The sequence below is a fragment of the Xiphophorus couchianus genome, chromosome 14 (assembly GCF_001444195.1).
Source record: "Xiphophorus couchianus chromosome 14, X_couchianus-1.0, whole genome shotgun sequence".
Classification (NCBI taxonomy): Eukaryota; Metazoa; Chordata; class Actinopteri; order Cyprinodontiformes; family Poeciliidae; genus Xiphophorus; species Xiphophorus couchianus.
The window spans coordinates 20,417,629-20,429,350 of NC_040241.1; the positions used below are offsets into that span (position 1 = coordinate 20,417,629).

The 11,722-nt window shown below is 36.3% G+C and overlaps 1 protein-coding gene across 3 annotated transcripts; it reads left to right on the forward strand.

Annotated features, from left to right (window-relative positions):
- The first annotated feature begins 207 nt into the window (after positions 1-207).
- On the forward strand, positions 208-11,634 carry LOC114157940 (zinc finger protein 638-like). 3 transcript variants are annotated; one of them, XM_028039196.1, is made up of 11 exons: positions 208-303; positions 1,706-3,094; positions 3,789-3,850; positions 6,840-6,878; positions 6,979-7,957; positions 8,618-8,679; positions 9,558-9,596; positions 9,685-9,912; positions 9,990-10,225; positions 10,727-10,762; positions 11,422-11,634. In XM_028039196.1, the coding sequence occupies exons 2-11, from the start codon at positions 1,778-1,780 to the stop codon at positions 11,562-11,564; spliced, it is 3,141 nt and encodes a 1,046-aa protein (XP_027894997.1). In that variant the 5' UTR covers positions 208-303; positions 1,706-1,777; the 3' UTR covers positions 11,565-11,634. The 3 variants fall into 3 exon arrangements, with proteins under 3 accessions (XP_027894997.1, XP_027894999.1, XP_027894998.1); XM_028039197.1 differs by lacking the exon at positions 208-303 and adding an exon at positions 333-524; XM_028039198.1 differs by lacking the exon at positions 10,727-10,762.
- Positions 11,635-11,722: the final 88 nt, after the last annotated feature.

The window sequence follows — 11,722 nt, forward strand, 5'->3', positions numbered from 1 at the left end:
GCTTTTGAGACCTACATGGACATGGAAATATATTAATATAGACAGATCATTATCAAATATTAAGGAAAGAAATATAACAGACATCTGCCAAGAATTTTATAATCAAATACAGAATAAATATAATGATTATTTGCAAACTTATACTGATGGTTCATTATGAGAATTTGAAGTATAGATATTAGGATCCAATAGATGGCAGTAGTGCAACAATAATGGATGCAGGCTGCCGTTAAAATCTAAAGAAGAAGCAGCAGCAGCAGAAGAAGAAGAACCGCTGACGTTCTCCAGGCTCATCCGTTTAAGGTAAACGGTGTTACCAGCACAGCAAAGCCCGTTAGATTGCAAAATGAACGACAAAACAATGCTTCTTATGCAAGAATTTCCTGCTAACGTCTGTTAATTTTACCGGGACGTCATTAACGGCTGAACGTTAGCAACGATAGCTTCTTAGCTTGAACCTGCTAACATCACTGAAGGAAGCTGTGCTTTAATTTGGAAATTTTTCGTCTTTTTTGTCGTTAAAGGTGATTCTGACTTATGATAAATCCTCTTTTCTTACATGAGGTTTTTTGTCCTTCGTAATGACTGGAAAGGATTTTGCAGAATATTTCCCAGCATTGGAGTTGAGCAAAGTTGTGTTTTGAACGATAAAGTGTCACATTTATCGTCAGAAATGAATCCGTTATCAACACGTGTTCGGAGTTTCTTCCGCTAAACTGGTAGTTAGGTTTTACGGTTTAATTTCTGAGCGTTAATTCAATGTATTTTATTTATAATACAATAATTCACAACACATCTAGTCAAAAATGCACATTATAAACAAGCATTCTGACTCTAGTTATCAAACAATTGAGTAAAGTTTATTGTTTAAGTTGAGTAAAAGTTGTCTATCAAAGGAAACCTGGCAAATTACATCGAATCATTAACTTGCACCATATTATTATTGTTTAATATAGTGAAGGAGTTATATGCAGCTGTACCTCAAATAATTAGAAAAGTTATTTCAGTAATTCAAAAAGTGCACATTGAGTGCTACATTTCCTGTTTATGTCTGTTAATTTAGATGATTTTCGGCTTACAGCTGATTAGAAATCATAAATTCAGTTAATCAGAAAATCAAAATATAACAAAACTAATAAAATGGGAGTTTTAATGCAGAAATGTCACGTTGTGCCCACAAACGTCTATTCCTAGAGAAGCTAGCTGTTCGTTCTGTGTTTCATTCAAGTGTACTAATGGAAAGTTGAGTGGAAGGAGCGAAGGTGGCTGAAAATGAAGCACCATGTGAGAGTTTGTGGGAGATTAATTAATTCCATGATCAATTAAAACGATCTCACTAATTTCAATTCGCATGGTTTGTTGTTTTTCTCCTTTCCCTGTTTTAGAAATTTGTTTTCAGACTTCATAATTCTTTTTATTTGTTGTTTCTGTTGTTTTGATTATTTATTTTGGATAGTTAAAATGTCTTCCAGTGCAGTGTTAAATATTTATTAGAATTTAAAGTTTATTAATCTTTTAGGATATGTTCTTGGATTATTATTCCACTACCATTATATTACTTGAAAATGGTCTCAAAACAACAACATTATCATTCATCGCAAAAATTACTGACACAATTTATCATCCAGAATTTGCTGTCGTGACAAGCCTGCCTTTTCGCTCTCATTTTGACTCTTATATATATTTTCGTTTCTTTTGATTTTAGGCCTAATGAGCGTGTTTTTCTCCGGATTGATCTCGTTTGGAAAAACGTGAAGATCTGGAGTTTGCTTACATCATGTCTCAATCCACCCAGAACCAGAATGGACCATCAGCGAAAAAACTTCCCAAGGGATTTTCTAATCCTGAAGCTGCGTCCAGGTTGACTTTTTCTGGTTCTTCATCTCTTGACAACTACCTGCCAGCTCAAAACACATCTGAATCGGATAATAATAAGTTGGTAGACCGTGTCAAACATGTGGAACATCGTAGTATGAACTGGACGGCTTACTTTAGTGAAAGACATGAATTTCCTTCCTCCTCTGCAAGGCTATCAACATCCCACGTAGGTCCTGATTTTGGTGATTTCTCCTTGGACTGGCTCCACATTTTCAAACCAAATACTAACAACAATCCACCAGAGTTTCCGTCTGGTTCTGATGGCAGACTGGAGGTTGTGACTGGTGAGCAGAAAGACGACACGCCGTCCATTCCAGGGTTAGGAGACGATGAAAACCCAGTTCCAGGCAGATTTATTTTGTCGTCTGAGATCAGTCATCTAAAACATACCAGAGAACCAGTCGCTGCGATTCTTCAGAGCTTCGGCCTCGAAGACGGATTGAAAAAACTCGACCCCCACATTTTGAAGCAGGTCAATCCTGAAAAACTGTCCTGCATCTTGCATCCGATTTTTAGCAAGATAGAAATAAAAGGAAAGTCTTCTGAACCCCAACCTAAACTAAAAAGTATCCTGAAGCCAAGCAAAGTCAGGGACTCTAGTTCTGTAGATGTAGAAAAGAACAACAATGGTCGAAAATTAGATGAGTTACCACCAGATAAAGAAAGTACATCGGCGTTAGTCCCAGAGAAGATTTCGTTAGCTACAAAGAACAACAATAGTCGGATTGTAGACGAGCTACCACCGGATAAAAAAAGTACAACTGTGTTAGCCTCAGAGAAGACATCTTTGGCTACAACAGATAGTGACCCTTCTGAGCGATTAAAGGAAAAGGGCCCAATATCTGCCACACATAACGTCATTTCTAACAGTAACGCTGAAAACAAACGGAAAACAACTGAAAAGCAGAAGCCAAAGCAGCAGAAAAACGTGAAACGGAAATCAGAACTGAAGCTGGACGAGCGTCGACAGAACAAGCCAGCGAAAAAGTCTGAGAAAGGTTCTTCTGTCAAAGCATCACTCGGCGAAAACTGTAAAGCCCAGATGTCGATTTTAAGCAAACTGCCTTCGATAGTCCGGGAGTGGGTGTTGAAGCAAATGAAAATGTCGGAGGGCAAGCAGCCAACGCTTGCCATGATCGAAGACTATAACGGCGTCACGCCGAGGTTGTTTCCCCACCGGTGTTCCCTCTGCAACGTAATCTGTAAAAAATTGAGGGTACGAATTTAATTTAAACTACATTCTGGTGCTGCATTGGATTAATTAATTGATTTGAATTATTTAAGTTCAATTAATACATTTTATATTAATGTAATTTTATTTATTTTTCTATTTATTATGATTGATGTATTCTAACACAAAGGGTTATCAGAAGTAGCGATTATTGTACAAAATGTAAAAAAAAAGCCTGATTTTCTATAGATATAAAAATCATTATCTTTGACTACTATATTACAACGTATTACAAGAAAAAATCGTACAAGAATAAACTATTACTAAAATAAAGTTATGAAATTACAAGGATAATAGTCATAATGTTAAGAATGAAGTTATAACAACACAAGTAAAAAATCGTACGAGAATAGATATTACCAGAATAAAGTCATAATTTTATAAGAATAAAGTCATAAGATTACAAGAATAAAATTGTACTGCAAAGTTTAAATACGACTTTATTCTCATATTATTTAAACTTTACTGTGACTTTATCCCCATTAATTTGGAAATTATTTTCATTAGTGAGGAAATAATTGGATAAAATGATTAATTTTGGATTATAGATTAACTTTAGAGGTCCAATTTCACTCAATTTTACTCCCTTAGATTGGTGACAAAACTGTCCAGTAATAATGTTTTTTTTAATGCTATATTAAAATAATTTAAAATGTTTTGTTGTTTTTTTCTCTACAAGCGTTGGTTCCTCCACCTGAATGAAACGAACCACGTTGGGAACCGGATACTCCTGCAGCTGAAGTCAGTTTTTACTTCATTCTCCTTCAGACACTTTTATCTGAACTCATACTTAGTTAATTTATTGGTAGACATTTTGTTGTGGCAAGAAACTAACTTCCTCCTTCCCCTGGAGATTTCCATACAGTGCCTATAAAAACTATTCACCTCCTTGGATGTTTTTACCTTTTTTATTACTTGCACAAATCAACCATTGGCAACAAAATTAGCTGTTTTTGACCCTAAAAAAAATTAATTAAAATATGTGAAGTAAGTGATGGATTTAACTGAACTCCAGTTGACGTTCAGAATTTATTTTGCATCCATTACCTGACTGATACTTTTTCAATAACCTTTTCTCAGATTATGCACAAATCAAGAACTTTCCAAACCTTGAAAACACATAATTGTAATTCAAGCACAAACTCCTTGAAAATGTTTGATATTCAAACAACACATTTTGGTAATATAGTGCAATCTGATGTTAGTTTAAAAGCCTTTTTACAACTGAAGCCAGATATTTTCATACACCTAATAAAAAGATACAAACATATTTTTTCTTACTGTGTGAAGTTACATAAGAATAAACTTCTCTAAAACAAGAGAAGCAACGTTTTTAGCAAAGCTAGGATTACCAACATTATTTTTATTTGCTAAAAGCCAGAATTTTTTTTTGTAATTTTATTTGTATCAATCAGTCAAGTTTATTTGATTGGCACAATTCAGCAACAAGGTAGTTTTAGTCTAGATTTAAAGGAGCTCAGTGTTTCAGCTGTTTTGCTGTTTTCTGAAAGTTTGTTCCAGCTTTGTGATGCAGAAGCTGAATATTATATATTAGTCATTTACCTTAAAACAATTTGTTTGGATTGTTTCAATGTAATGAATATTTATTTTCCCTAATGACTCAATTACTTAATGATAATTCAATATATTAAATTTTGTTATATTTTAGTTTACATTATCCCTGCTGTTGAATATAAACTGTAAGAAAAATCTACAAACGATTAATTGTCGATTATAGGCCTGTCACGATAGCAAATTTTGCTGAGCGATTAATTGTCTCAAAAAATTATTACGATAAACGATAATATTGTTTGAAGACCTTTTTACACTGATTTAATGGAAATGACGTAATAATGCATGTGATTTCCTGCCAAAGATAGATACATTTTATTTTCAAAAGAATATTTAACACTGGAGCTGATAAACAAAATAAACAAAACAACCAAAAACAAAAATAAAATGGATTCTCAGTCTCCATTAACAATAAATGTACTTGAATAAAAACTAAACAACATAAAGCCAAAGTGGAAATAAATACTGCATTCAACCAAAAGAGGGCAGATTATGGAGTCTGTATATTATGTTGCCCTTCAGTAATAATTAGATTTAAATAGAGAAGATGGGCACATCGATTACATGATGCAATAGTTCACACTACATGATTTTTTGCTCCTATTTTTCCCCATACAACAATCTTAGCACGTTGGTCTTTCTAAGATTGTGTGGTGTGTTACGGTAGATCGTCGTGGCCGCTCCGATCTAAATCAGAGATTTTCCCCGACTGGGCGCTTTAACTACACCTGTTGAATGCGACAGGTAGCCAATCAGAAAGCGCGGATTCTCCTCCGTGTTTTCTGAGGGGAAATTACCTCGGGGAATCCCGAACAGCTGACACGACCCGAAGTCCAGCCGACGTGGAAACAACATTAATGTTTATTCAACATGCAAAGACTATAGAAATGACAAGAGGAGGAGTTGGAGCGAAATTGCTACTGCAGTTGATAAACCCGGTAACTTTTCAGCTGTTCTTCGTTAACGTGACGTAAATAGGTTCTAATGATTTTCATTCAGTCAGGACTTTACGCTGACACTAGCCACATGCATTGCAGGTAGATTGTAGTAAAGCATTGATTAATGCCTGGTTTTAAAATTAGTTAACTGGACTTATAGCCATTATTCTGTGCCCATTGTTGGACACCACACGGCAGGAATGAATCCGATCAAACCGTTATAGCTAGGATTTCTGTCGGCTAATGTGTGGTCTGTCAGGTTTTGAAAATCGGCCGACAATCAGCTGACAGCTCTAAGATCGTGTCGTGTACGCTGGGCTTTACTCTAAGGAAATGAGAAAGGAGGGTCAGTGGAGAGAACCGGAGTTGAGCCTTTTTTCATTCGGTGTCATCAACAGAAAGAGAAAAAGGCCGGAAGAGACGATAGTGCCGATAATTGAAATGACGTCGATAGTTTTAATTTATCGTACGATTAATCGATTTATCGTTTATCGCGACAGGCCTAGTCGATTAATGATTTATTAAATTAAAACTAGCCCCAGTCGACCTTCTTTTAGTGTTGTAGTTTGGCCGCCATCCAGCAGAGGGCGCCTCCGGTCAGCCGTTGATACAGAAACAAAGATGGCGGAGAGAGAAACTGTCCAAACGGAGCAAAATGCTCTTTATGCGGTTTTGTTTGGAAATATAAACACTCGATAAGCTCCTTAGGTTTTCAGTTCAATTCAAAATGACTGATAGTTTATTGTGACCGAAGAGAATACGGCGCTCATTCAAGAAAAGGTTAAAATATTTTTATGTTTCTTGTTTTGAAACAAGTTCAGATGTATTTATAAGAAACATAAATAAATTTCAACAATATCTTCAGCATATTATGAAAAATTTAACCCTTTGTTATGAAAAGACAAGAGAAACCTAGAGTTTTTAACAAAATGACTGCTTATCAATTAATTGTTGGTCGATTTATAAGCTTAATCAACTTTAGATTAATTCATTTAACTCTTAATTTATAAGTTTCATCTATAGTATGAACCCTATTTTTGGTTAAAAAAATCCACATTTTATTGATTATAATTTTTAAAGTAATAAAAATGGTAAAACATCCAACTGGTTAATTTTTTTTGTAGACAGTTGTACTTTTAGATTTAGGAGTTGAATTGTTTTGTAATGTGTTTTTTATGGTTCTTCTTCCTTGTGCTAAATTAGTATTTTTGATTCCACAGATATCCTGAGTGGGTTGCTAAGATCCAACCACTTCCCAGGTAAACTTCTGCATCCAAGACAAAAGCAATCAACAGCAGATTGCAGTTTTTACTGATCTGATCCTCATTTCTCTTTCCTTTTTGTTTTTATTGGTGAAAGAAAAAAAGAAAAAGATCCAAAGAGTTTGAAACAGCAAAAGGTAAAAGCTGATGGTCGCAACAAGGAGTCCAACAACCTGCGGGATCACCAGAGTCGGAGATCACGATCTCGCTCCCGCAGTTCAGGGTCTAATCAAAGACCGACGGGAAAACGCCGCAGGTCCAGCATGGTCAGCTCCTCTGGTGATAACGGTGAACAGCGATCCAGAACTGACCCGTCTGTGGGGTGGGAAGCTGATCCAGAACCAGAAACTTCTGCCAGGTATACTCCAGAATCAGCTGCCGAAGTCCTAAACATGTTTGGACTGGACAAAGAGGACCTAAAAGAACTAGAGTCATACCCGGAGGATCAGCTGACTTCTGAAAATCTACATCTGGTTTTACGTGAGATTTTCCTGCGGAAGAAGAAACGAGCTGCAGAAAACCCTCCTGAACCCAAAAACGACAAACCTGGAGGTCCGGATAAAACGCATCCTGGTCCTCTAAAGCCAGTTAAAGTGATTGACTACGGACATTCTGCTAATTATGGTATTGTTAGCGACACAATAGAAACGACCACTGAGGATGATCCAAGTCCCACTGGTAGAAAAGAGTCACCACTGGAAAAATGCGACAAACCAACACAGAAATACACCCAGCTGCTCAATTCTAAAACAGTTATTCCTCAATCTGCTCTGAAGCTGATGTCCAAATCCAAAAAACCCTGCAGTTCAAAGGTTAAAGGTCAAGAAAAAAGAGTGCAAGTCTTGAAGAAGAAAGCTAAACTGAAGCATAACATTAAAGCAACATGTAAAACTAGGAAAGCTTTACCGTGTGCTGTTTCATATGCAAAACTGTCTCCGATCAAAGTACCGCCTGTTAAGACCTTAATTTCCAACCATCTGCCAACACTCGCCATGATTAAAGACTATATAGCAGTCACGCCGACAAGGTTCCCACACACCTGCTCCATCTGTAACAAGAAGTGCTTCCACATGGAGGTGAGCGAACGTTAGCTTCATCTGATACATTTATCGCTGAGTTTTTTATTGAACAAGCAACGAGAGCTGAGAACGGCAACGGCTGTTCGTATCCTAGCAACACGAAACAACACAGAAGACAAGATGGCGGCCAGCACCATAGCGATACGGCAAAAAACGTTCCAAAAATAAATCATCCACTTGAACCCCCTGAATTACACTACTGGGCATTGTTTTAAACATGCCACACCCATAGGGGGGGCAGTGTAGGGAAAAGATTAAAAACTCTACTAGCCAAAACAACAACGGCTTCCTGTTGGGAATTAAACATGGTGCTAGGACATTCGTTTGTGTGTACAGAGAGGTTGAACAAATAGATAAACATTTATAAAGTATACATTATACTAATGTATAGTTAGTATACTACTTAGCTATATACTAATGACAGCTAAGATCATCTTAGCTGTCTCATCTTTGTGTTTGTATATTAAATAAAGCCACGTTCAATTTGAGGTTTGTGGCTGGAATGTGACAAAACATAGAAAACCGACAAGGAGTGTGAATACTTTAATATCTAAAGCACTCTAGTATTAAAATCTCACACTGTTTAAATAGTGTCAGAGATAACTGATTTTGATTTAGGTTGAATATTTGTAAATATGCTGTTGTTCTGGCTCCCAGGACTGGCTGTCACACCAGAACTCCAGCTTTCACCTGGAGAGCTGCACAATCCTCCGGACACAGTAGGTCCTCTCCTAAACTATTTTTTAAAATTAATAAATAAAAATATCTGTAGTTTTACTGTGCTTCATTTCTTCATGCAAGATGACGAATACATTTCAGGTGTTTCAAACCAAATCAACGGTTGAACTCAGATACTTAATATATAAAAAAGCACAAAAATAGTTTTTCTCACTGTTTGACATTAATAATTAAAAGTTTCTGTTTTAGGATATATAAGATTACCAAACTTATTTATATTTTCTGAATTGGCAAGATTAAAGTAAATAATTCTGGGATTAAAGTCAAAAGTCTCAAATTATATTCAAAAGTATCACAGAAAAGTAAGAATTTTTATATTAGGCAGAATTTGTAAAGAAAAGTCAGAAATCTCAGACTGTTGGAATCTTTTTTATTAAACTCAGAATTGTCAAATTAAAATTAAATTAATGTTGAAATTCTAAAATTAAAGTCAGAATTCTGAGATTGCAGTCAGAATTTTCAAATTAAAGCCAAAATTGTCAGAGAAAAGTCAGAATTCTCAGATGAAAGTCTGATGAAAGTAGACATATTTCAGATTAACATGGGATCTTCAAATTTAAAGAGGAGCGCGGTAGACATCACGGTTGGCAGCAGAGGTCTGGGGTTTCCGTCAGACCGTCAGTTCCCAAAATCACACACACACACACAAAAACTCGTAAAATTGATCACGTGCCAGACTGCAAACAGGACAAAAAGACAGCAGGAGGATTTAGTGGCCCAAATCCTTTTACATAGGTAAAAGCTGTTTATGCTAAGCTAAAGCATCTTAGCTGTCTCATCTAGTGACTCATGGATCAAACGAACATTGTTAGGAAAGGAGAAGAACTTTTGATTTTTTTTTCTTCACCTTGTTCCACAGATATCCACATTGGGATGGGGATGTTCTACCAATCCTCAGGTAAAATCCCTCTATTTTAAACAATAAGTAAACCTTGAATCCTTTGAATTTCCAGTTTTGTTTTAAATCATCATTATCATAATTTTAGTGCTGAAGCTGAAAGTCCATCGACAATCAGTTCCATCGACAGTAACCTCCATCAGTATTACGGCTCATTGGGTCGAAGGAGCAGCTCTCGCTGTCGCTCTCGCTCTCGGTCCCGCTCTCGGTCCCGCTCCTGGTCTCGGTCTCCGTCCCGCTCCCAGTCCCGCTCCTGGTCTCGGTCTCCGTCCTGCTCTCGGTCCAGATCACCTTATAACCATAGATACACCCGCAGGTTTGTCAGGAGAAAGTAAAGCAGAAACAATTTATTATCAATAAATCCGCCTGAGCCACATTCTGCTTCTCTGTTAGGTCTCCATCTCCTTCTTGGTCTCCACGTCTCAAAAAGCCGTCCTCCCTTCCCTGTCGCTCACATTCAGGGAGTCATGACAGACGGTTGTCCTCCTGGAGGAAAGATGGGAAAATGTCTTCATCACCCAGACGGAGCAACGAGAAACAGAAGCTAGATCGCAAGAGCCGATTGTCCAAAGAGAGTTCAGGTCCTCGTTGTGAGAAATCATGGGGAAGGAATCTACTACAAAAATCAGGTATTTTACCAGCAGAGCAAAGAAAATATGTTTTATTTGTAAGGTTGTCAACGTTAATGCGCCTGAAAAGTTTAATTCGTTAATATTACGTAATGCAGATTAATCACTCTACCTATCTTCAATGGTGGGTAGAGTAGCTAAAAAATTAAAATATGTTGAAGCAGCACCACTTCAATATATTTTTACTCAAGTAAAAGTAAAAAGTACCCATTGATGAAATTATTCAAATAAGAGTAAATAAGTATTTGGTAAAAAGTCTACTCAAGTGCTGAGTAACTGATCAGATTATCAATTTCATATTTAAAAATTACACCATCAGACGGACCAAAACGTAAAGTTAATTAACATATTAATATTATCAAATAACAAAATCAGACAAAAGAAAAAAAAATGTTTCCAAATATTTTTTCATTACAGAACTTATGATATTTTAACAAAATCTGCAGGTGTGTGTCTGTGGCTGGTTAATTTTTGGTTAAATCATGTTTGTTTTTCATTCAGTGGGTAGAAAAATCCAGCAGTTTTACTCAAGGAAAAGTAGTAATACATCATAAGTAGAATGTACAATTTAGTAAAAGTACTCCTAAAAGTATTTTTTCCCCAAAATTATTCAAGTAAATCTGATTAAATGTAAGTAGTTTGCCTCTTTTGACCTAAAAGCCTCTCACTGGCAGAGTGTTACTTAGGTCACATGGGAAGTGATGAACGACAGTAAAACGTGAAAGTTTCCCGCGACAGAAACAAAAGTTGAACATTTTCAGGTTTCTTGTGCTGATAATGCATCTGCACATCTATGTGAACAAGCTCAAAATTTTTCTTGCACAAATTACACCGGTCACTCGGCTGGATGAGGCCAAGTCTCCTCATGGCAAAAGGTTCATAAGAAATTAATAGACATTTCTAAATTAACGTTTAAAACAAAATGGCTTCCTTGATAGCTTCCTGAATATAAAAACCTGGAAAAATGAGAATCTTAAGTCATGCTGGGCTTTAGACAACAAAACATTTTCTTATACATTTTTTGAAAACAGACATACAGTGGCAGTTTTTGATGTGGGCAGTTGCCCACAAAAAAAAAGTTAATTGTTTGAATTTTAATTGGTTGAAGTGGAACAGAAGGAGGGAGTTTGTGAAAATCAAAATTGTGACTCTGTTTGTTTTTCTTTGTCCTTTTTGCATAAACTCTTTTTTGAAAGCGGCACTTGACAGGATTTGTTCGACATACTCTTCACCATCCTGCAGTGACGCCAAGCTGGAGCAAGCAAAGGAGCTGGACACGAAGCCCCATATTAAAAGGAAGAAGAACAATGCTGGCAAATCTGTGTTGGATCGGTGTTGAGGGGAAGGATTAATACAGTTATTTTTGTGTTTTATAACAAAGAGTTTAATAAAATATATGTGTGAAAGGATTCTGGTGTCACCTTGATCCTCCCTAGAGATTATTCACTACTGAAGCAACAATAAACTGCTCTGAACAAATGAAAAACATGAGAAATT